The following is a 25,504-nucleotide window of genomic DNA, read 5'->3' as shown; positions in this document are numbered from 1 at the left end:
CATAAGTGGTCTCTACCGCCCCCTACAGGCTGCCTCCCCAAGCTGCTGTGTGTGACCTACTGTACATTGTAAATACACATCTGCTTTTTATAAGAGAGCTCTAACAATTAAAAAATAAAAACTTATCAAGACATAATCAACCCACTGTTTCTTAAAATAAATACATAGAATAAATAATAATGGTGGCTGGTTTTAAATACACTGTATACCATTAGGTAGCTGCATCCAGTGAGGGGTCAACGCCCCTCAAAGGGGGTCATGAGATGATAAATGGGGCAAGAAAGGAGAAAATACACAGTTCTGCTGCACACATTCGAATTTGTTCTTCAGATTTTCCTCAAAGTTCACTTTTCCTGTGACATGTTGGAGAGTTTTACTTCTGGGGGCCTGAAACTCTTAAGTGAATGAAACAATGTGAGACGTTCACAGGGACAATCTCTTTGGAGGAGCCTCTAAAAACTCAGACATCTGAAGCATAAGAGCTAAACACAGCTTTTTCCAAAAAAGTTTGGAACCACTTTTATAGAATGTACTGCATTTTATGATTAATCATATCAATGAATCATATCCAAGACCCCAAATTTAAGGAAGGACTAGACTAAAATGCCTGATGGTGTGCAGGTACTGTGTTCAAACGAGTGACTGCTGTTTCGAAAGAGTAGCATCTATGAAACATGTGGAGGCGTGTTTGAGTTTACTCAGTGTTATGGAGGATGTCGTGGGATAATTTTAGTTTCACCCTTGCTTGCAAAATGCAATAATGGTTGCATCTCATGAAAATATAGATACAATTTGGCCCCAGCGCAGTACATCATCACGTGCCGCTGTATGACTGTTACTGATCAATCCAGAAAGAGTCGATAAGTGGCAGCCGGGATGCCGAGGGAGCCGAGCCAATCAAGAGAGCTGTCAAAGAGGCTTTTCATTGGCCCGGCTGGAAGCTGGACAGCAGTGTCACCGATGGGGACTCTTCAGTCTGGCAGACATACAGGCGGGCAGAGCCGGGTGAGCGCCTTGGCACTGGAAGTGGAGCCGGCATTCTGGTGGAGCAGCGGCTGGCACCAGGAGCAGGCTGGCCTCTCCAGTGGCAGAGAGGGAGATCACACACACACACACACACACACACACACACACACACACACACACACACACACACACACACACACACACACACACACACACACACACACACACACACACACACACACACACACACACACACACACACACACACACACACACACACTCTGCCACACTCCTGCTGAGGAGCAAACGGAGGCTGGCAGGGAGGGCCGCTCCTGAAAAGCTGCCGTTGTCTGGAGATGGCTTTCATGTGAATGGGAGCCTTAATAGGCGTTGTGTGACGGCTCTCGCCGCACGCTGAGCGCCGAGTGATCCTCTTCTGTTGGGTTTTAATTAATAAGCAATGTTTGAAGGCCACAATGCACTTGGAGGGACAACACAGTGACTCCTTGGTGGCCTGGATGCTGTTTGTTTTTGAGTCGTACTCAAACTCCCACTGAGGTGACCACATACGCTGGGAGGTGCTGTCATTTTTCCTAAACTATTTTCACTCATTTTAACAAAAAAAAAAAACATTTTCGGTCTACCAGAGAGCCGAGGCTTTCAGTTATGATACTGAAACTATGGAACAGCAAAAATAAGTCAACATATCTCCAACTGAAAAACAGCAAATATGCCCAAAACAATGCCAGTCAGGTAAAAAGGTGAGCTATCAAAATAACAAACACTTCAGCCCAATCTTTTTTCTTCTCCAGGATGAGAAGTTAGCTGACTTGAAAAACTGGAAAGTTATGGTTAAATATTCAATCTGATCCGGTTTGAGTTTTGAGAGCTGCGGTCATACGCTGTGCCTTATTTTGAACACTTTATCCTCATGAGCCCACTCATCAGAAAATAACCATTCAGGATTTGCTCAAGCAGTGCAGAAGGAAACGCCATGTAATAGTACTGTAACAGCAGTTGGGCAATAGTGGCATCAAATGCTCACAACCCATTTTCAGACAGTGTTAACCTATGCTTTGTAAAATACCATCCCCAACATGTTTACTGTAATTTCAAAGTACAGATGACATGACCCCTTAGGACAGACAACAACGCTTCTGTCTAGTTTCTACAGACTGAGGCTGCCACCTGGTGGATCAAAAGACAACAGCACCATCCATAAAAGGTAAAAGGTCCATCCATAAAATGCAGCACTAAACAGAAATAAGTCTGCACCATGGCATTGCTTTGATTCGTGGAAGATCTCCAACACAGGCAACAAAATTTGACCATATATCTTGTAGTCTTCATGATTTCACAGACTGAATATGTTTCTAGGGAATAACTGACACTAAAATTTCAAATGGCCCAACAGTTTCAGAGCGGGATTGGACGTTTGATCTTCAGTGTGGAACTGAGTGGCCCAATAATAGTTTGTGTAACCACGTTGTACCCGACAGCTTTGTCTGTACTACAAATACAAGGTCAAATTCTTGTGGTGCTGATGAAACCCCGACTGATCAACAACAGCACTCTGCAGAGAGGACACATTTGAGTTATTAGGACAAAGGGTAGTAGGACATCTTACAGCAAAGATCATTTTAATGGTCCCAAATATTCTGAACAACTAAGTGTACACTCATGTAAAAGGAAAAAAAAAAAAGAGAAGATATGACAAAATTCATCACATCTAGAATTCCACTCAATCTTTAATCAAGACGGGATTACAAATTCTCCAAAAAATCTGCAGTTTCAAAGGGCAAAAAGGGTAAAACTATCTCACCTACTGAGGTCTTTAAAAACCTGTTCAAGTGTGACTGAAAACGTCCTGAACATTTAAAGGCAGGTCTTTTTTGTTGTCATTTACAAAAAACAGGAGAAAGATTGAGAGACAAATAGAGAACAAAAACAAAATAATGAAGAAACTGCTGGCTTTTTTTCTCTTCAGAGAAAGAACGTCCGCTGAGGAACGACAACACGGATGACATCATCAAACGACAACAAGGACAGCTCTTTGCCACATGCTGCCTCCCGTCTGGTCCTTTATACTAACTTAAAAAAAAAAAAAAAAAAAAAAGGACAAAAAGCAACAGACAGAGAGGGGGGGAGAGCAGAGGAGAAAAGATGTAGAAAGAAACGAGGAGGAGGGTGAACTCTGAGGAGGGGATAGGGGTGCGAGTGGTGGTTCTGGGTCTGAATTGGCTGACCCATTTGGGCCGCTGTGATGTCCTTCCCTGAGTGGGGGGCGGGGGGCAGTGGGTTATGGTCCGAGCTCGCGAGCTCTCTGGGATTTCACTCTGCGTGTACGTGTGTTTTTGTATGTGGTCTTGTCGTCCAGTTGCTAAACTCCGACCGGTCTCATACCGTCCGAGTCTGCCGACGCTCCGTTGAGTGTGATCATTTCTCCCTCAACCTTCGCACGTCTGTTCCACTTTCCAGATGCTTTTTCGCTCCCGGTTTCCTGATTGGCACTTGTATGAAGTGGGCTAGTCTGAGGAGGCTTCGTGTCCGTTCACAGTCCGCTCCTCTGTTGGCCACCCGCTGGCGGCTTTCATTCATTCAATTTGTTTACAAGTTTGATCGTTCCTGTGTGAAGTCTATGCGCTGAAACTGTCTGAGCGGAGCACAGGCTGAGACAGCGAAGCTCCTTTAGGAGCTCAGTTTGGACTTCTTCGAAGGTGGCAGAGGGTCCTCTTTACTCTCCCCATCCTCCTCCTCCTCTTCCTCCTCATCGTCGTCATCAGGATAGTCCACCAGTCCCACTAAACCCTGAAGAAGACACAGATAAAAAAAGTCTAGTCATCCTACATAATTAAGATAGTTAAAAAGTATTATTAGGCCGGGATAATACGACAAGCCACCCAGCAGACCTTTGTTTTGGCTTGTTAGACTCTTTTACCTGCAAACTTAGTTGATGGGCAACTATAATTTGCAGCTCTTTTATGATTAAAGCTTTAGTGTTCTTCCACGTCTTCACAACTCACTACTCCCATCTCACCATTGTAGAAATGTATCAATAAAAACAGCTGTTTATGCTCAACCAGCCAGCCCGAATTGTGTCTGTTCGTGTCTCCTGTGCATCAGTCTTATTTGATGTTTCCTCATTTTGTGCAGTGACATTGTAGTCTTTAGTGTACGCACTTTTTAAAAATCGACTTCACCTGTAAATCGCGTTTTGGCTCATGTGCCATTATTAGTCTCTCTCCCTCCATTTTCCTTGTCTAAATAAAGTTAACAAGTACAGAATTTGTCTTGATGGCACACTGGTGATTCTGACCATTCTTTGTAATACACAACAAGGATGGTGGGAGTTGTGTGAAAACTGACAGTCTAAGTGTGAAGATTCATAGTTAAAGCTCAATTTTCACTATTTCTTCCTTTGTCTTGGTTAAGTAATGTTTGATGCAGAACAGACATTGTGTAAAATCATCTTTGTCCTTAAACTTTGTCTCTCGATAAGAGAAGATTAGTGGACTTCCTTTACAGAGATCAACTATTCACATGTTGACAAGTACCTTTGTGGTTACAGTTGTGGTGGAAGGTGAGCTCCGAGCTCCTGAGCCCGGAGAACCTGGTGATCCCGGAGAACCTGGGTTCAATGAGGCAGATGAAGGAGGGCTGGACAGGCTGGTTTTAGTGGAGCCAGAGAAGGCGAGCTTGAAGCTGGGGTTCTGCCTACCCGATAAGCTCGACTTCCCCAGTACTTCTTTATCCTCTGGGTCTTTCACTGGGGGCGCAGAGGGAGAGGTGGTGGAAATAGTCATTCTCCCCATTTCATGGGTCAACAGAACACATCCTCTGCAAGCACAACATGCTTTTCCAGGACACATTTCACTTTTATGTTTTACATTTAACCCAACAAGTGACTGTAGCTGAGCGCTTTCCGTACATGGCACCCTAAAATACAGACAAATGTCTTTTCAGTATGTGGAGTTATGCAGATTTACTGTACAGACAAATATAACGACCCCACATTTATCATGACTGTACCTAAAGCAGCAGTAAAACAACAAAACAAAGTATCTGGCAAAGCACATCTGAAAAGTCTTTCTGCTGACTAACTGCAGATGACTATTTGGGGCCAGTAAATAAAGCTCTGCGAATTTCAACACCGTCTGCCAGCAATTTAATCACAATGTTGTTTTGTTTACAAATCTGCTCTTTCGCCTGTGAAATGTGTCAAATTGGTTTTATATAAGCTTTGGCTTGATTCACATCCTCATTACCTTGTTTAATTTCCCAGCACCCCGGGGAACGACAATGCAAACATACAACAGTCTTTTCCTGATAATGTTCCCTTGTCAGTACTCCTCTAGAGACTCCTATGATTGTTTTCACTGATATTGCTATCGTAAAACTGCAGCCTCACATTCTGAAATTATACGGCTGCACTTTTAAAACTGCACAATTTAGTAACCCCACATAGCAGCTACAGGAATGTCATTTCAACAACAATCAGCCATAACTCCAACATGCAATTCACTCCAATCACACCGTCTCACCCTCAAAAAAACTGCTTTTCCATACGTACATTTCTTTCTCTCCATGAACTTGCTTATAGGCTCCATGAGGTCTTCCTCTGCCTTCATCTTGTCAGAGGGAGGAACCACTGCCTCACCGTCCTCGAGGTCATCTTCATCTGTGTTGAACCACATCTCCTCTTCATCCTCCAGTGTCCTTGCATCACGACGGAAGCGGTGGTTCCTCAGGATGGAGCGCATGCTGGAGAGGACAATGCACCGCTTAGTGTTCAAAAAACACAACGCACATATGTTCATAGACGACATATCAAAGCAGAGTTTCTTAAACCACCTTTTTACAACTGGGCCAATCTTTAAGGCCTACATTCACATATTTCTTCTCACTCATAGAGGACAATTATCAGTGTGTTGGACACCATTTATCCAAAATATATAGTCTTTAGTCTGATTTTGTTTCAGTCAAGTCCTTGGACTTTGTGATAAGCAGCGAGTGTAGTCATAAGATGATTCTTAGTCTTTGCTTTTCTTAGAGTGCACATGTATGGACAAACTATTCACTGAGTCTGATCTCACTATTGTGCAATGAACCAGGACCAAACAGAGAGGTATGATATAATGCAACTGTTGGTATTTAAATTGTAAACCACGTGTATGTGAACTGTGTAATTGCTCTGTACTGAAACAATGACATCAGCCCTTGTATTTCTATAAAAAGCTGCCACACAATAAACATGATCTATTCCTGAGAACTGCAGGAGATTGACAAAAGAAAACAGTCACAGGAGCAAAGCAAAGCTTAAAAACAAGGAAACGTCCGTCAGTGTTGGCAAGAGTCTAAGTTGCAGCAACAGTATTGGCCTTAAGTGACGAGCCCTGCACGGTGCCACTTTCTGATTTGACTGTGTACTTCAGTCAGAGTCATACGTGAATAAGTGACACATTGCACAATCTCAGCAGCTTGTGATAACAGCGCTCACCGTGTTCAGCTAACAAACCTGAAGTACAACGCCTGCTTTTATACAGTCAGGCTTTTATGCAGATACAAAACAGACAGTATCTAAAAGTCAGGACGCACCTGTGACACACACAAAAGACAACACAGGCCATCGTAACAACTCATCAATGTTAATTCTCTAACTGGCACTTCACATCTACCCATTTACTATGAGACACACTTAAAGACAAAAGCTTGCCTAAGTCATTAAATCATCCGTGACAGTGTAATAGTGGTCGTAGTAGTCCAGCCTTAGTTTTCTCACCTATCCAGTTTGGGGTTGTCTTGCCTCTCTCGCTGCTGCTCATACCGCAGCTTTAGGCCCTTGAACGTCTGGACGTAGTCCACATCCTCCAGAGCCTTCCAGTAGTTCTCTACTATATGAGCTGTAAGAGATTTCACATCCTCCTGGGAGCAATGGGAGAGGAGAGAAAGGGGAGTGTAGAGACCCAGTAGAAGTGGAAAGTGATGGAAAAAGAGCACAGGAGAGAAATAGAGAGGAGAGATCACACCAAACAAGTTAAAATGAATCAAAAACACGTTTTTACATTCAGGGACACGGTTTGACGAACCATGAACACTGCTTTCTTTTTTAACATGTCGGCCAAGGTGAAATCAGTAAATCAGTGTATGTATTCCAGTGAACCACACTTCACTCTAATGACACTGCAAGACATAGCCGGTTTTAAAAGGTGTCATGTTGTACAGGTTTGACAAGCTGCTCAACTCTGAGCCGACGAGCAACGGAACAGGGAAGAACATCAAAGATATTTTAAAAAAAAAACAAAGAGCAAAGCAGAACAGAAGAATTATTTTTCTTCACCTTCCTAAACCAAACCCAGCATCAGGCGAGAGGAGGCTTGAGCCTGATGGTGGACTGACAGCCTCTATGGCTCTGTGGTGTAACTGTCATTTCAGCATTGGTAACAATAAACTATTCCCCCATCCTAAATTCACCGTGAGGCAGCTTTATGTGTGAAGTGACAAAATTTGGACAAATACTTTAATGTCCTGGAAAGTGAAATTCTGTTCATAACAGATTCAAAACTGACATGAAAGCACAAGTTTTGTGGGGAAAAAAGCAATACTTACCACACGGACATACTCAAACATCTCAATGATGGCGGAGTTCATGAGATTGTAGCGGGAGCCGTTGTTGAGGAAGGCCTTAATGACGGGCTCAAAAAGAAAGTTTCTCATGATGTAGCGATTGTAGAATTCATCCTTCAAACCAATGATCCTCCGCATGAAGCGCAGGGCACCTGGGACAGAAAAACAGATGAATATGAAGCTCAAAATTTAGATTCACAATTATCTTTGAAATGTTTAATGCAAAAGTTTGTCCAGGTTGACAGGAAGTAAGAATTATATGTCACTCACATAGTGCCAGGAAGGCATGCTGAGAGGCGGTGAGCACCAGTACCCTCCTGAGTATGTCCTTGTTGATGATGTAGTTCTTGATGTGGTATGTGTGGTGCTCAACACAGAATGTCAGCAACTCCAGAATCAAAGCCAGCAACTGGGATGTTTGAAAATCATCTAATAGAAGAGCGAAAATAGTAAGCAACATGAAATACTAGATTTGAAAAAAGCCAAGACACATGTACACACATAGATCTCACAGGTATTCAATACCTTTGCTGGGTTTTTCCTCTGTGGTGTTGGCCAGTAGTGGAGCTGAGAGGACGTGCATACAGTGCTTGTAGAAGAAGCTCAGGAACTCTGTCTTCTCTGTTTTCTGCGAAGGAAAAAAGAAAGAATGCATTTTTTTCTTAGCAACAAGACTTCGGTATCTATTGCAGTTAATGTTTTTACTGTATCCTACACTTAAAAACAATGGTGAATGTGCAGAGCTCTGGCCCAAACTGTTATACTGTTGGTCCTGGGTAGCACTAATCAACAGTAACTTGATTAGCAGGAACATAAAGCTTTCCAGCGTGGATATTTCATGTATTTCCCCCCCGATACGACTTGTATCTGTACTCTGTTCTAACAGCCAAAATCCACACATGGATCATATTTTTCTCTTTTGCATGTTACACCACCTCCCTCTGCTCCTTTAATAATCCTGTCTCTCCAGTGCTGCCTAACTCTCGGCTACAGAATGGTGAACTCACAGTTTCCTTGTGAGGATCTTTTATAACACAGTTGACAGACCTTAAAGGTGTTTTTGCTTGTTCCAGTTTGACTTAAATGATTAAGCAATGCCTCCACTTCTCACAAAGGAGGTTCAAACGTTCTTCTGGACAAGCTGGATCTGAATATTGAGCACTCAGTTTTTGTATAAAATGACGTGTTTAGGAGTAGCCTGCAAACTCACATTTGCAGTAGCCAGCATGTTTTCGGGGTCCACCAGAGTCCGTAGCAGGCCCATCAGCTGCACCGCTCCACCTAGCTCCGGGTCTGTATCACAGATCATGTGTTCTATGATGAGGTTGATCAGCAGGATGTCCTGGAAGGCAAATAAATAATCATTAATAACACAACATCTGCTCATATCCACCTGCTTGGCTGACTTTGTTCATATACTCACATCATCATTCTGCTGAGACTCCTGCATGACGAACTCTCGTACCATGGAGGGGTTGTACTCCACCAGATAAGAGAAAATATCTGTGGCTGCCCCACGGACCTGAACGTCGTCCATTCCCTGTTCATTAACACAGATTTTTTTTTTGTCAGTGGACTCTGATTTTGCCCCTTCAAAGTTTTAGCGTTTCTTAAAAACTGAATGGAAACAAATGTGATAATCAAAAAAAAGGACCCAACTGCATTTATTTTCTCAGTTTATTAAGTATTTATCTCACAAAGTCAAACTCTGTATGTGCAAAGGTATCAGTCTTCTATTTTATGCTTTATTCTGCTTTATGCATTTGTTTATGTGTTTGTCCCTGACTTGCAAGTGATACATATTCCAAGGTTAAGTTTTTCACAAAATTTAACAGGATAGTGGGTTGTATTGTACAGTACTAAAACATAACCACTCTCATGCTCAGAGGCTGGCTAGATGCAGGAAAACTTGCTAGTTCATTTTGTCTGAGAACAAAGTGTATTTGGCGGTCAAATATGTCCTCTTGTATCAGATCCATTCTTCTCGTTTGTTCTTCTGCAGTCAATACTGTAGTGGTAAAAGTAACTGCACCAACAAACACAAAAAACTGGGACTGACGGTGTCAAAATAAAAATGATTCATTTGAACATGAGCGAAAATAAGGAGCAATAATAAGTTCATAAGAAAAGATGTATGTCATACCATACATGCACGAGATACCAAGCTTAGCTCTTTAAGTCAAAACTGAATCAAGTCAAGTCAGTCTTCTTTGCTGTTTACCATGTGACACAATCCATCTACACACAACATATGAGTGAATTCTACTGATCTGTCATCAGATCACGCTACCAATAAGTCAAATAATTTTTCCTTGAATGAAAAGTGCTATAAAAGCATCCTCTCTTTCCAGGCTATGAACTCCCCGCTCCACACCTTAACACATACACTCACAGCCACTACACACATTGCAGCCTGCCAATTCTTCTTGTTTTTTTGGCATCTGTAGAGCTAGAGATGTTTGCAATTTCAACATTCTGGTCAGATTTACAACCACATATAACTGATCAGGAATGTGGCATTACCACCTGTGGCATATTTGAAACAGGATTTCAGTGTGACAAACAGCTGAGCAAAGAGTGTAAAACACAACCAGGTATGATTACATGCACCAGATTAATACGGATCTGACAAGACTTGGTAGGGGAATTCAGCTGTAATGCAACACAATGTCTGCAGACCAGATAATACCCTGACAACCAGCAGCAGCCCAGCAGCCAACATGATCCTGAACATTTGTGTATGTGTGTTAGCTCAACTAAGTATGATCAATGTATAGCAAGCATCAAGGTCTAGCATTATACAGAGAAAAAATATATTTGGTTTGCTTTTTTGTGGTACGAGTTAATTTATTTGAACAAAAAAAACAAATGCCGTATCATTGTCCTTACTGAGACAGGTTGAAATACACTTAAACTACCATCTACAACTTTTTAGTGTCATTCACCTGAGCAAGACCAGCACACAAACAGTGTAGTCACAACAGTGTAATTTAATACCACAGTTAAAAGAGTCTGATTCTGCTTCCTCAACAACGTGTTGTTGTGCTGTGTACAATCCATGGTAACCAAATAGCTTTGCATGAAACAGATGCACAGTTGTATCAACACGCTGCAAACACTCAATATCATCTTCACTGATGATGATGATGAGAGATTTATTTAGCTTATTTTTCTCCTCTAGAAGTATGCCACTTCACCCAACTTTCAATTTTTTAAAGGCATGATCCTAATGTCACCCCACTCCCAAAGCTACTGAAGCTACTGACACCAACTGCCAAATTCCTTGTATATCTGAGCAAGCTTGCCTTATTAACTTAATTCCAATTTATGTTAAGATTGCTGCACTCACCAGTATGACCTCGAGTGCAGGTAGAATGCCCATGTTTGACAATGTCTTGAAGAAGGCGTCTCTGTTTTGAGGTTGTAACGTTTGTGAGAATGCACAGAATTCCTTTAGGAAGTTCACCTAAAAAGAAGAAATTAACACGGCTCTATGAAACAAGCGACTAGGAGAAAAATGAGAATAGCATTCAATAAATAATCTGTGACGGTCTGGCATACCAGTTCATGTCTTTTGTCGTCATCTGTAGCCTCATCTGTTAGCTGTGCAAAGAGGTCTGTCAGGAACTTCTCATCGTCCTGACAGCAAAAGGGAAGGGGAGATAAGAGGGGGTGAGTATCACACACAGGGTCAACTTATCAGGATATGGAGAGAAAAGAAATACATATGTCATCCTTGACCCCAATTGTGCACTCCGCAAAATCTAGCACAACAAATCTGTTGTTGACCAACAACAGTTCAAGTCAGACACAAATAACCAAGAAACAAAAAGTGCATCCAATGCATTGAACAATTACTGATTTTGCAGTGACAGTGGGACATACTTTGTCATTATAAAACACCTCTTTTAATTCAATTCACAACCTGAAATCAAAAACACATTTTGCTCACTGCAATTTAGAATCACTGCAGTTTCAATCTACTGTAAATTAAACATTTTAAAAACTACAACATTGAGTTTCTGTGGATTTCCTTGATAGTACATAAGTTTTTTTACATGGACAACCCAGTTCCACTCAATGACATCTGTGATCCAGTATGTACATGATGCACTGGTTTAAATGAATACAATACTTTGCTTGGCTTAACAAAACTGCCACGAGGTAAGTCAGGAAGAAATGGTCCATAGCTACAGTGTTTGACTTCAGAATTTCACATAGCACAGTGTACCAGAGTCAACAGCGAGCCAGTTTCAGTTTTCCTCTAGCGCAGCATAACTGATTTACACAACACTTCTCCATCTCTATGGAGACAGCCATACATAAACACTGCTGAGTTGACACAGTACAAAAACACAAAGATCACATGACCATAAAAGACTAGCAGACAAACTCAGACTGGGTAAAGCACAATCAGATGAAAATAAAACCTTTGTACAATCCTACAATTACTGTAATTTCCAGTCCTCACTGTATAAACACTACTTTGAAAGATATTCTCTCATGTGTGCATTGGGATGTTCTATTTGTAAAGTGTATTTGTATTAAGCTCATAAATCCAATGAGAAAAATTTTAAAGAGAAAATCTGGAGCATCCACACATCTTGTTTAAATTAATAACACATACACTTGACTGGCAAACCATGTAATACATCTCTGCCTTTCTCACCTGTAGCATGCCCACAATCTCCACCTTGTTGAAGAAGATGAAGGAGTGCAGGGTGGACAGCATGTTTTCCTCAAAAACAGAGGGCGTGGGCAGCACCATGTCCTGAATATACTGCACCCGATACGTCTGGTGTATTTTCTGACGCAGTTCAGGGTCAGATATGGGGATGACTTCCTTAAAGCGGGCTGTCTTAGTTAAAAACTCCCGATGCCGCCGTGGCTGCGGGAGAGCTGGGTCAAACTCCAGACAGCCAATGACGTCCATGATGCACTCATCAGAGAACATTACCTCAAAGAGTGCAGTGCGATTGAGCAGGAAGATGCCTTTAATGATTTCATACATGTGGTGCAGTCCCTCTCTGTTTTCCAAATCCTCACACACACGGAACAGCTCCAGGAGCTTGCGAATGTAGCCCTCGTTCTCCACAGCCAGTGCCAGTTTCTCACGCCGCAGTGGTGATGGAAGTGAGGAGGCCACCAGCTCAGCAAGGTCCTCCAAGCGGTTCAGTTCACATGGTGGTAACTCCAGACCTGGTGATGACATGTCATCAAAGCGCTCCTCCTCAGACTCATCCACTACATCCTGGGTGATGTCCACTGATGGGTCCTTTCCCTGCACCTTAACAATGAGACAACACAGAGAGACATTGAGATGTAATAGTAAGTAACAGAACCCAAACAGACTTGATATCAAATGCATACACAGCTGAAGCAGACAAACGTACACCCACACAAAGAGAAGTGCAGTTACCTGGCATATTTTCTCCCAAATTTCATCACAGCCAGCCTTCTCCTGGAAGCTGAGTGCCAGATCATAATTTTCAGCCTCTGACCATACTATCAATGTATCCTTTCCAAAAGAGAAAAAAAGCAAATTTACAAATGATAAACAAAGGAAAAACCACATTAAACATGAATATACTTCACCATGTTATGTGCTGACCTGTTGTTTCTGGTAGGCTGTGTTTGGATTGATTTTGGACTCCAGCAGTAGGGAACCTGTCAGGTTAAAAACAAAGGTGGCCCATAAGTGCTGTCAAAATGTCTTTTGTGAGGAGGCTAAATTAGGTTATTCCCTACATACAAGTGAGGGTTAGGTGCATGGTTGCAGCTGACACAGCTGGTTAAAATAAGTCTGCGTGGAAAATGCTGCTTACATATAATTATGTTATGGAACAACTACTGCGGTGGCCAACACACTGCAGGTAAGTTTGCATATACCATTTCTATGGTCATAGATCGTTAGATCGCCTTACCATCACTCTCTGCTCGCACCAGTAGAGACGTGCCTTTCAAACGCTCCACATAGCCCGAGGAGACATGCCCGGTCCCACGGTCATCCCACTGTCTGTCCTCATTGAGGGTATAGACTTTGACTCGTCGACGAGTGTCCGTCATCCTGGCAGGTAGTTGTAACCGGTTTCCCCCTCCCGGATCTACTATGCTTTTACGGGGTGTCTGCTTCACCGACAAACGCCACAACTTCAAGTCACTTTTTTTCCACCTGCTCACTTCGACTATGCAGTACTAACTACCGTCAGGGGTCAACCAGGCAAACAGTTCTTTGAAGGATCCTAAAAATTGAACACCTGGACGAGAATCCAGGAAGATTCCTCCACCGATTCTGCAGTTACAACTACAATATAATTATTTTAACGAGCTGCCTCAAAACTTATCTCGCCAGGGTTATGGGCAACGCACCACAAAATCAGCTTACAGACCATTGTAGCAAGCTAACGACAGTCTAATTCACAGTGCGGATGGCACTGACATTAGCTAACGGGTTAATCTACAAAACAAGGGCTGACAGACATTGCAAACTCCTAGCACACAGTTGAGAAAGGAGTATTCAGAATAAGCCCTACCGTTAAGATCTCTGGCTCCCGAAACACTCTGCCTGCTTATTAGTACAATGTGTCCGCTTGCGGGCAACGTTTGCCAGTTACGTTAGCTAGCAAACCTAACGCGTTAACTAGCTAGCTAGTACGCTAACTGCCTACGCTTCACATATTCAACGTTAAATGACACTTTGAAGCAAAATGACCAGAGCTGTGAAAAGATAACATTATTTCACACTTGCGGATAGCAGACACCGTGTTTAAGCTGGAACAATGTCTCAAAATCTGAATGAATAATATGCCAGCTAGCTAGCGTTAGCTGCTATTTCTTCCCAAGTGTTCCGCCATGTTCTGGCTCGGGGCCGCGGAGAGACCACTCTCTCCTGACTAGTATTCATGCATCCCAAAAAACATGCAAACCAACAAACTGTAGTCGTATAATCGCTTCAAGGTTACGCTTTACATTATAATGCTATCTGCCATTCATTCCCGACGTCTTGCTCAGATAATTGCTAACTGTCCCCCCCGTGAGTATTCAGCCATCTTGGGTCCCTTCAGAGTCAGTACGGGGTTTCCAGCACAGCAACAACAGGGCAGCCCGCCACATTTAAAGAGACAGTAACATAACATGACAGAAATTCAATTTCTCATGGTAATCAGCAGAAACGAATTGTCTAGATGCTCCAGCAATATCCGATATCATTCTGCCTTTTATAAAACTTAGCATTCAACCACTCTGCATCCTATTCAACAGGTAGTCCAACCATTCTACACACACTTTGATCTACAGAGTTGTCGATCCTTGTCGACCAGAAAGATTTTGAATTGACAGGAAAATGTATTCCTCATTGTACTAAAGGTGACATATGCAACAGTGGACACCAGTCAGAAAACAACTGTTTATTCTGTTTAAATCAAACAACACCAACAAAAAAGCAACTGGGATAGATGAAATCAGATTCTACTCAAAACAAAACGTTTACAAAAACAACATTTTACACCATGATGCTAGGTTATATTAACAACAGTAAAATAAATGGAAAATAAATCTTCAAGGATCAGTTAAATTATTGGGTCAGTCAGTCTGTAGACGTTCACCTCACTGAAAAATATCGCCTGCATTCAAAATCCACAGCATGTTCTAATCCAACTGCCCAGTACAGGTATATAAAAAATATCACATAACTTTAAAGGAAAATACACTACTTAACCCCTCAAACATATATTTAAAAAAAAGGTTAAAAAAAAAGGGGGGGGTGTCTTGCTCCAAGCAGGGAACCCTCTCCATCAATAATGTAGCCCTTGCAGCCATTAGCCCCACTCTCACCATAGTGTAACAAATTAAAAACATGTTTATGCTGCCAAGCACGACTCCATTTCTATATAAAGCCCAAAATGTCTGACTTAACCCCCTATTTCAAACCCCTTCCTTTCCCAATGGACAGTGAACTCCTTCAAAGTGAGCAGAGAAAGACATCTCCTCATTGATGCCTTTACTTTGTCGCTTGCTGAGCCTGACGCCGTAGCAGGACATATATCTTCTCCTTGATCCAGTCTTTATTGTATGGTTGATATGTTTGAGTGTCAGCTCTGTACCTGTATTAAAAAAAATAATATATATTTTTTTTACTAGACCTGATCAACACAATCAATGCAAGGCTGCATTCATTTGATTCAAATCATACTTACACAAGGCAGCTCAGATCTGCCAAGTCGTCAATAAAGTCAAACAACTGACTAATGTCATAAGTGATGGAGGGACTGTTTGGATTCATCCTCTTAAGATGCTCTTCATACATTTTGCAAACACCTGGAAGAGAGGTACAGGACATGCTGATTGGAAGCAAAATCATTTCCAAAAATGTGCATCCAAAGAAAATAGATAAAATGGTACACTTACATAATGTATGTAAAAGTTTTCACAATGATGTGACATAGTTACAGAGGCCATAAAGTCAATAACAACACTACAGATTTCACTGAAAAGGGACAAATGCAGAAGAATTTATACTGAAATGACAAATCTGGGCAATCAACTAATTGTTTGCACTTTGGGCATGTGTGATTAACAAACATATAAAAACATTTCTACTTAACATTTCTACACACACAAAAAAAGGTTTTCAAATTGCATTATACCTATCCTGAACTGTAAATAGCCTCCAAATAATGACTGAAAGTGCTACTGTGCTTATAGCTAAATCAAATTATTTCAGTTGCCTCCATGAGGAACACTGTTGAAATAAAATTGTAATGTTACAAATGGTACTACTAACATAATATGGTTTAAGCTAAAGTATTACACCAGTGAAGACAAAACAGCATCATGATTCATGAGCAAAAACAGTAAAGACTCACCTTCCATACATTCATTCACTGACTCATAGTCAGCATATGTGCGGCCCTCAGGTCTCTTCGTAGGTTGGACAAGCAAAATTGTGTGCGACTGTAAAAATGATTAATATTATTTAATACACACAACAATGACAGCTCTTTATATCACACCACATCAGCTGCAACTTTGTGTTTTTCCCTGATACATCATTACGGGTTACCTTCTTCAAGAGCGTTTCAAAAGGAGATACACGCTGGTTATTAGGCAACAGACCACTAACTATAACGTTAATAGCTCATTTTCACAAAATATCACGCAAACGTCATTAACATTTAGACTGACAGACAGAGATGCGTTAGTTAAGCGTTCAAGTTGAAACTCGATGTTTAAGGTAACAGAAGAAACTGCAGGGCACGTTTGACAGAGTAACGTTGGTAAACGTTAGCCTTGTACCTTGTTAGCTTAGCTGTGATAGTTTAATAGGAGCTAATATGGCTAATACTGCGAGTTTTTACCTCTTAAAACATCAAACAAAACACTCTTACCATGTTTGTGCTGACCACAGACCCTGTATATTTACTGGGGATGCAAAACTGCAGGAAAAATCGTTGTTTAGTGCTTTCAATGCCCCGTACGATGTAACGTTAACCCTTAGCTAGCTGTTTATGGAAAAATATCTAAAGGAAATGAAATAAGGCTTCTTCCGGTTGCAAAACGACTTGCCTTCAAAATAAAGTTTTTGTGTCAAAATAAAAGTCCGTTTTTTAAAATCTAGGATCAGTTATTTCCAAGGTGTAAAGAAACATTTTTGTCCTTTACATAACTAAAATAAGTAATCCAGTAAAGCTTACTGGTTTACTTAAGTACTTAATTTTACCAAAATAGGTATCAAAAGTAAAAGTAGCCTACTTCTTATGCACTGTAATAGCTCCTGTCAGGTCAGTGTCATATTTCATTAATGGATAACCAAACTGTTGCAGTTCTTAAAGCAGATGTGTTAATATTAACATAAGTTGAGTGAATTCCCAACACATTATTAAGATTGTACATGTACTATGTGTTTTAATAAACATTTGTGTTTAATTTTCAAACACAATGACTGCATCAAATGTAACACATCATAGAATTATATTCCTAAGAATTAGAATTTTTGTGATACCCAGCTGTATATACAGTACATATATGCTCCCTAGCGGTGTAAAATAACAGAAAATGAGTTAATAAGTGGGGTTATATCACACCACTCTTTTGTTTTCTAAAAACTAATCAATAGTTTAAAAAAGGATTGTCAAATTAGAGTAATGTGCATTTTTGGAGACATTTTAAGAGCAGATGGAGACAAAGATAAGTCACACCAGTTTTTTCAAGGTTACATAAATTTATTGGACAGCTTTACGATTTAACTTGCGTAGTCATATTGACATTATTTATTTTTGTCCTGATCTATAATGAAAAATACATGAATGAACTGAGGATCAGAAACAAAATGTCAAAAACCAAGAAGATAACAAAATCTGAACCATGAGCTGGAATCTTGGCAGTTGCAAACTGAGGCTAGCTAGATGATCTTTAGTGTAAAGTCCATTGTTTAAATGAAAGGTAGATGGTGTAAGTTTTACAAGGCATGTTTGTGTGTGTCTTCATATACTGTATGTAAATAGGGCCTACTTCATGTGTACAGGCATCAAGTGATTTGTTTCATACAGACAGCATTCTGGTTATCCCATGATTTGGAGGTATTAGTGGCGAGCACGGTTACGCCCTTGCCCTCAGAGCAACCCTGGGTGGCCCTCTCCTCGGGGTCTCTCTGCGAGGTGCAGGAAGGGGCTCCCTCACCATACCCCCACACTCTCTCTGGCATGCTTCCAGGGACACAAAGTTATTGCCATTGCCCTGGCAACTTCCATACCAGAACTCGGTACATTTGCGAGTGCCTGCATCATAGTAGAAGCGGACCTTCCAAGTATCGCAGGGGCCCTCATCACGAGGCAGGGAGCACATGTTACCAGTGGGTGAGGAGACAGGAGGTGGTGGTGTGAGCTGCTCAGGGTGAAGGTCAGAAAAGAGACATAGTAAATCTTCTTGTATGGCTGGTAAATTTAGCAGTTATGCATACATATAGTAGGTAAAAAGGGACTATTTAGAGGCCCATTTAAAAAATGGGGTATCCGAGTGATAGACAGTTGTGTTCATCTAAATTTGGAGACTTGTGAGAGACAGATTAAAATAATGATGATCAAACTTGAAACAAGACGTAAACAGATGTGATTCCTACCACAGTTATCACAGTTGTCCTGTACTCAGGACATCCAGCCCTTCCGAATCCTTGAGCTGGAGTCACTCCATCCAAACAACAGCCGTACCTAAGGAGGACAGGTTTTTTTTTTAACACTATTTATAATTTCATTCATGTTATATATTGGTTACAAGAATCAGATCCAGGAAGTGTTACCTGGAGCGAACACAGTCATCTTGGGGGCAGCCCTCGCCCCTGGGTCCCGTGGCGGAGGTATGGCCATCAGGACAGCAGCCATAGAATGACTGCGCACAGTGAGGACCAATTACAGCAGGGTAGGGCTCATATGCAATGTTTGTTTGTGGCCTGGAAGCTAAAGCAAGAAAAGTAAAGGCACAGACATGGTCAAACAAGCATACATGCCACAGACCTGTAAAAAAGTGTTCCTTTGAAAGTTTAGGATGAATTAGGTAGTTTGGCTTGATATTTTTGTAGAGTCTAAATATGACTTTCAGAAGTAAGGTATGAAAAGCAACACTGACAAGAAGGCAATGGGAAAGCAGTGCAATTATGGTCTAGACAGCGGCAATTACAACATAAGGGCACATATTTACTGCCTGAGGATGAATCCGCTCAAAAGTAAGTAATAAGTAATACTGGAGCTCAAATAACGGGTTGCACATTCAGTTTTTTTGTACATCTTCTTTACGACTGCCTCGGCATATGCATGTATAAAATAATTGCATGTTCAAGCACATAAAGAAAGAGAATAATGTTTAAAAAAAAATATCCCCTGCATGCTCCACATACCTGAAGGGGCACTTGGAACATGGGGCACAAATCCTCTCATGGTGCTTTCTTGTGCCCTTGGGTCCTGTACACTTGGGACCGCTAAAGAGAAAGTTAATTGATTAAACACAAACAAGCACAAACAATCAAATCAAAAGAAAAAATTGATTGTGGAAGTGGTTGACATTTGGCTCACTTTGTGCTCCGGGGCAGGGCTGTGAGTTGCATGCTTCCACAGAAACTGGCCTGCTAGCTGTTCCACACCGGGCCTCTGGGTAGGGGTTCAAATCTGTGTCAAAACAGCTCACCCTCCTCTCCCTCACACCTCCACCACAGCTTCTAGTGCACTGCAGGGACAAGACGGGAGACGCTAAATAACGCGGAGCTAGAGGAGAGGTAAAAGTTTTTGCTGTTGCTGCATTTCACCTACCAGTCCGTACTCAGTCACGTGCCAGGAGATGTGAGTGTGACAGGCAGGTCTGCGGCAGGTCTGGACTGAGGGAGGTCTTGCGAGCCCACTGCAGGCCTGGTCAGCCAGGCGTTCACCTCCTGAGCCCACACAGATCACCTCCCTGGTCTGTTGGCCTTCCCCACAAGTCACCGAGCACTGACCATCACATGCAACATGATTATATTATACACTGTGTGTCATTACTAAATCAATTTCGATACCCAGCATAATGAAGACTATTGGTAGCCTCTATGTAATAGCAGTGATTACTGCATGTCTCTCCAAGCCTCTTGGACAGTGCAAAACAAAGAGAAAGTGGACATTGATTTTTACACTTATTCTGTATTTTGCATTATGCATTTTCATAAGACCTTTAACTCTTTCCCATTTCATGCCAGAGGCAATAAGCCATTGCCTGTCTGTATGATAAACTGTAAAAATTAAGTTTGTTTGTTAGGAGGTACAAACCACACTGAAGCTGGAGACACTGTACTCAGCAGTACAGGGATGCATGTTGCAGGCTTGCTGGCTCTGTGGCCTCTGCAGACGCTGGGTAATGCAGTAAGACTCTTCCACCACACGGGGGTTCGACGGGTCCTGTACCCAACACTCCACGCTGCGATACTGCATGCCTCCATTGCAGGAGGTAGAGCACTCGCTGTAGACACCAGTTTTGTACATGTACGTGAGTGTCTCCCTTGGGTGAGGAGCAACGGCGACAACAGTAGCAGTGTGTACAGAATTAGGGTCGTCATCCAAGCCCATAAACTCTCCATGGGTCAGTGTCTGGAGAGAGACAAATTAGTTTCAAGGTCAGAGGCGGTGCTCAATAAAAGTCTTGAGAAGGGGACTTTTGATTGATATCAAATCAACAACTAGTGTCTAAGTGCCTCTGAGGAACATCTGAAGGAACCGTACTGAAAATCAGCATGCTGAGCCAATGTTCCCAATCTAATTACGAAAAATATAGTAGCTGTGATATGCCACAGATATAGTATATTTAGCTTTGGAAGTGTTATATTGTAGATCGCAGTTTTGTTCCCACCCTGCAGACGCCATCAACACAGATGTCAGTACGGCCCACATAGCACGGTGTCCCATCCACCACTGCAGGTCTGTGCCGGTAGAAGAAGTTCTGTCCTCTTGGGACACAGCTCAGCTCACATGGATTGGTTCCTACGGGCCAGATACAAACATAAAAATCATGGGGAAAATAATCTACAATTCACAAAATTGACAGCTCAAATCTTCACTCAGTATGGTTGGATGGCCATCACACCATATGTATGTTCATTTTGTTCAGTTGACAACTTGGTAAACACCCACACATTTAGGAATCCAAATAGGTTAAAAAAAAAAAAAAAAAGCAAAAAGCAAAAGAATGATCTGAAACTATTATTTCATCCACACTCAGCTAATATGGATGCACACTATATTACAGGTCTCATACCTCCATAATAAGGCACCCATGAGTGGCGTTTTCCCTGAAAGTCCGCTCTGTCAATCTGGGCGCACTGCTCCTCCCTGAAGTCCCTGGATCCAACTGGACATTCCTGCAATGAGACAAAATATTGGATTGTTGGTGTATTTTTGGATATATCAGGGCAGGTTGAATGTGGACGTAATATACAAAGAGGTAAAAAAAATGGTTTGAAGATAATTACCTGTGTGTTGCAGGTTCGGAAGGCCTTGGAGGATCCAATGCAGTTATGTCCTCCATCTGTCCTACAATAGAGAGGAAGTAATGCTATATGCATGCAAGCCAAATATCTCTGTTTCTTGTTAAATACATCCGGTTTGATGGGTCACGTCTAAAACATTAAAATGTGCATAACTTTATAAAATGATGTTTTCTAAAGTAGTAACTAAAGGCAAAGCAAGAAAAGAGGGCAACAGATATAAGGTATTTAAAAAATATTTAAAACATATCACAACACAATCAAATACTAGAGACCCTCATAGCAAAATCTTTAACAGACAAGACCCCACAGCTCCATGTCCTACCTCGACGTGATACATTTCCTGGTTCTCATTGCCACTCCTGTGCCACAGGTGCGACTGCAGGGCCCATAGGCTCCAAACTCTCCCCAGTAGTCATGGGTCGGTCTTGTCAGCTGAAAAAGCACAGCAAAACTCCTACTCGCTCAGACTCTGGAACACATAGTACTCTCTCACACCATATCATAACCCACCACGAACCACTAACAGCACACGCCAAGAGCATGCTAGAAACACCAAAATAGAAGCTGGAGCATTCGGCCACAAACAGTCCCCTAAACATTGCGTAAATAACCAGCAGCATCACTGTTGGAACATTTTGGACGTACTGTGCTTTACTGCAATTTTCATCCATGCTAAAGCACTTATTATTGACCTGGACATTCAAATGGGACAACATTATTAACATTGTTAAAAGACTCACAGTGAAAGCAGGTCCAGCCAGCAGCTGCAGGAGACCCAGGACTTGCAGGATGTTCATGTTCAACAGAGGTTACTGCAGAACTACTGATGAGAAAAGCAACTAAATAACTAAAAGTTCAATTCAAGTACTATATTCTTTGCATGCACGTGCATGAAATTCTACCTAGATTGCTTGATATCCTTGGTGATTTCTTTGTTAGTGCTTGCATTGAGGGTGTTTCACCTGGATAGACGAAACTGCTTATAACAAATGTCATCAGGTTCTGTTTCGTCTTACCTTGTTGAGGTGAATTCCCAGCCAGTCAGCCAGCAGTCCAGAGGGATGTGCACCTCAGCAGTGAAGTAGGCACTGACACCCAGCTTTCTATCTGCTCACTCTTTCTGCTCACCAACACCACAACCCATAAAGTGTCAAGTTTCAACCATAAGGAGAAACACGTTTTTTTCCCCCTCTTTTTTTGGCTTTGAATATAAGCTGTGATTTCTTCTTTTTGGAACAGGGTGTTTGGAGGTGAGACCCTCAGGCTGTGAGATTACTTGTGTTGTAGTTTCAAAGTCTTTTCACTACAGCAGCCATGTGTTAAATGTGCTAAAGAAATAATCAAAAACAGAAAAAAACTGAGTAGAATCCATGTTTAGTTCAGTACAGAAGAAGACAAAGAGTATTTTGATAGACATGATTTAATGGCTGCATGCATAGATTAAAAGGTTAAAGCAATAATATTCATAAAGCTGTTACATAAGAAGAGAGGAGTGGAAGAGATTGTGAAATTTCCCGTTGATTTTTTTTCAGGTTGCTGGCGGCTGAATGTGCCTTTCACACATCCCATAACCACTAAATACAGACCAATAAGTCACAGAAGAGGAGCTGGTGGGAGGTAAAGATCACCCTAAGGCTCTATTTAGGTTTATTTTAGCGAGAAACCACAGTGAACCGTGGCCCGGATGGGAAGAGAGTATGAAGGATGTACCAACAGCCGCCAGCAAAGAGCACCATTGAAGCTGGAGGAGTCATATTTTACTGTCAACACAGAATGACATGGTGATGGAAAATCATAGCTGGGATGTGTGTGTTTGTTAGCTCTTTCCTCTCTCTCTTCACTGAAGATTATCCGTGTGTTTGGTAGTGGGTGGGCAGGAAAAAGGTTTGGTGACAGCAGAAGTGAGAGTAAATCATTTGTTGACACGCAGCACAGGTTGGACCTCTGCACGGTCTTGTCATAGCCTGCATAAAGACAGCAGCACATGGCGGTCTCGTATGGAAACAATGCAACAAATTGCACCCTTGTTAAGCTCATAATGTTCACGTTTTATTAAAACTATGACAGACAGGTATTTATTCAAACTTGGGGTTTTTGTTGAGGCTGTAAGCTGTGATGTTGCCTAATGTCCTGGATTACACTTCCGGGTAATGATACACAATCATACATTTTACATATTGCTTTTCAATGAAACAGATAAGCGCTTAGAGATGATGCATGGATTTTCAGTGAATATGGTTGCCTAAAAAAAATAGACCTAAAAAGTTGCACAACAAAGTTTATATAATGCCATTTAAGAATCTAATTGAAGCGTTGGTTCAAAGCCATGAAAACCTCAGCATCTCACCCCACGTCCAAACCCAAATTCAACTTTTGACTCACACTTCCAAATCCAAAACCACCACCCCCACAGTTCTGGTTTTCTCCTCGTTGAGAAGCAAAGTCCGTCAGACACTTTCTGTCCCTCAGAGCTGCCGGTTCAGTTTCTGTGCTTGCTTCTCTTTGGCTTCAAAGGCACTCTTGGTGCTGAACAGGTCGTCCACTGCATCCATGATCTCCTGCATCTCTCTGGACAGATCCGAGTAACTCTGCTTCAGATCTTCTTGTTGCTGCCTCAGGTCCACCGCCGCACTCATCAGCTCGGTGGCCTGGTGGCTGCAGTGGCTCCGCAGCTGCTCCACGTCCGACAGCAGCACCTCCATGCTCTTCATCAGCTGCTCCAGCCGGTCGGCGGTGACCTCAAACCCAGACGTGTCCAGAGTCCCAACCTGGGTGTTGTCTGGAGCCTGGTCTGGCTTTGACTCCATCCTCCTGTTGTAGCTGCTCTCAGGCACCTGATGCTCAAGTCAGACTTCAGTAAAACAGATATCTGGAAGAAAATGGAGTCATTTAGCTGGAAGCCAGTGGTCAAGAAAGGGCAGGAAATTTCAAATATTGAGAGAAAAGGCTGAGAAATGTCACAGCAGAGCTGCTCTGACACCTTTTCTCTCTCTCTCAGCTGGTAATGAGATTAAGCTCCTTGCAGGGGGTGAAAAATGCACTACTGATTAATCCCCACTGCTTGTGCACCTGCATGTACAGTGTGTGTGTGTGTGTGTGTGTGTGTGTGTAGGTACACTGTATGTGCATGTGTATGTGTATGCCCTTTCACTGACATGTGCTGCCCTGTAATCCATTTAGGGCAGCTATACTGGGCGACACCCTCCCAAGTCCAGACCATTGCTGGCTCGGGTGAGCGGCAGGCGGGACATCAGATTATGTGGATGGTCCCTCCTCCCAGCCTATTGACTGCCACGGATGTCTGAGTAGACAGATTAACCCCATCCTCGTGAACTCATCTGTGGGTGGCTTTGTCATTCACATGCACACTGGCACGCACAGTATAATCTCTTTTCTTTTCTCTCTGACCCCTTTATCTTTCTGTCTCACTTTCCCTCAAATATTGATCGAATAACACACCTCTCACTGTGTGTTTGGCCCAAACTCATGTGACCTTATTGAGTAATTGTACTAACACCAGTAAATGTTAGGGATGGAGGAAGTACTCAGATCTTTTCCTGTGATATTTCCCTCTAAATTGTACTAGTAACATTCAAGATAAACACTGAGGTTAAGTACAAGTACATCAAAATTGTACTTAATGACAGTTTTTGAATAAATGTGCTTATTTACTTTCCAGCACTGGTAAGTTTTGAGGACAAAGGGCTGACATAAAGCAGCAGTGAAGCGGATCTATCCTTATTCTCTACATCACAAACCTGCACAGAGAAAAATGAACCATCATAATCGCTGGTGCTGCTACTGTGTGTGTATGACAAAAACTCAACTCACATATCTGTAACTTGCTGCTATCTTGTAATAGTAATATCTTACATGTGTAGCTTGAAGGTCAACAAAAAGTTCCACTAAATCAAA

The 25,504-nt window shown here is 42.0% G+C and overlaps 3 protein-coding genes across 5 annotated transcripts; all 3 read right to left on the bottom strand.

Moving 5' to 3' along the window:
- Nucleotides 1–2,696: 2,696 nt before the first annotated feature.
- smek1 (SMEK homolog 1, suppressor of mek1 (Dictyostelium)) lies at nt 2,697–14,668 on the bottom strand. 3 transcript variants are annotated; one of them, XM_070987345.1, is made up of 15 exons: nt 13,515–14,668; nt 13,202–13,257; nt 13,010–13,108; nt 12,260–12,877; nt 11,152–11,229; nt 10,940–11,056; nt 9,014–9,130; nt 8,801–8,932; nt 8,116–8,218; nt 7,861–8,019; nt 7,573–7,742; nt 6,746–6,888; nt 5,537–5,727; nt 4,521–4,732; nt 2,697–3,774 (listed from the first exon to the last, which is right to left on the bottom strand). In XM_070987345.1, the coding sequence occupies exons 1-15, from the start codon at nt 13,654–13,656 to the stop codon at nt 3,655–3,657; spliced, it is 2,457 nt and encodes an 818-aa protein (XP_070843446.1). In that variant the 5' UTR covers nt 13,657–14,668; the 3' UTR covers nt 2,697–3,654. The 3 variants fall into 3 exon arrangements, with proteins under 3 accessions (XP_070843446.1, XP_070843448.1, XP_070843447.1); XM_070987347.1 differs by having other exon boundaries at nt 7,576–7,742; nt 13,515–14,663; XM_070987346.1 differs by having other exon boundaries at nt 6,746–6,885; nt 13,515–14,658.
- Nucleotides 14,669–14,981: 313 nt separating this feature from the next.
- Nucleotides 14,982–17,105, bottom strand: LOC139347689 (enhancer of rudimentary homolog). The gene is made up of 4 exons (XM_070987432.1): nt 16,977–17,105; nt 16,455–16,542; nt 15,786–15,906; nt 14,982–15,692 (listed from the first exon to the last, which is right to left on the bottom strand). The coding sequence occupies exons 1-4, from the start codon at nt 16,977–16,979 to the stop codon at nt 15,590–15,592; spliced, it is 315 nt and encodes a 104-aa protein (XP_070843533.1). The 5' UTR covers nt 16,980–17,105; the 3' UTR covers nt 14,982–15,589.
- Nucleotides 17,106–17,618: 513 nt separating this feature from the next.
- On the bottom strand, nt 17,619–22,386 carry paplnb (papilin b, proteoglycan-like sulfated glycoprotein). The gene is made up of 12 exons (XM_070988079.1): nt 22,330–22,386; nt 21,912–22,021; nt 21,572–21,632; nt 21,358–21,460; nt 20,953–21,083; nt 20,376–20,693; nt 19,887–20,063; nt 19,653–19,803; nt 19,478–19,558; nt 18,884–19,040; nt 18,707–18,794; nt 17,619–18,474 (listed from the first exon to the last, which is right to left on the bottom strand). Exons 1-12 carry the CDS (start codon nt 22,384–22,386, stop codon nt 18,187–18,189), a joined length of 1,722 nt encoding a protein of 573 aa, XP_070844180.1. The 3' UTR covers nt 17,619–18,186.
- Nucleotides 22,387–25,504: the final 3,118 nt, after the last annotated feature.

This window comes from Chaetodon trifascialis, chromosome 19 (genome assembly GCF_039877785.1).
Source record: "Chaetodon trifascialis isolate fChaTrf1 chromosome 19, fChaTrf1.hap1, whole genome shotgun sequence".
NCBI lineage: Eukaryota > Metazoa > Chordata > Actinopteri > Chaetodontiformes > Chaetodontidae > Chaetodon > Chaetodon trifascialis.
The sequence above is the reverse complement of the archived record's forward strand: the minus strand, read 5'-3'. Positions and strand labels throughout refer to the sequence as shown.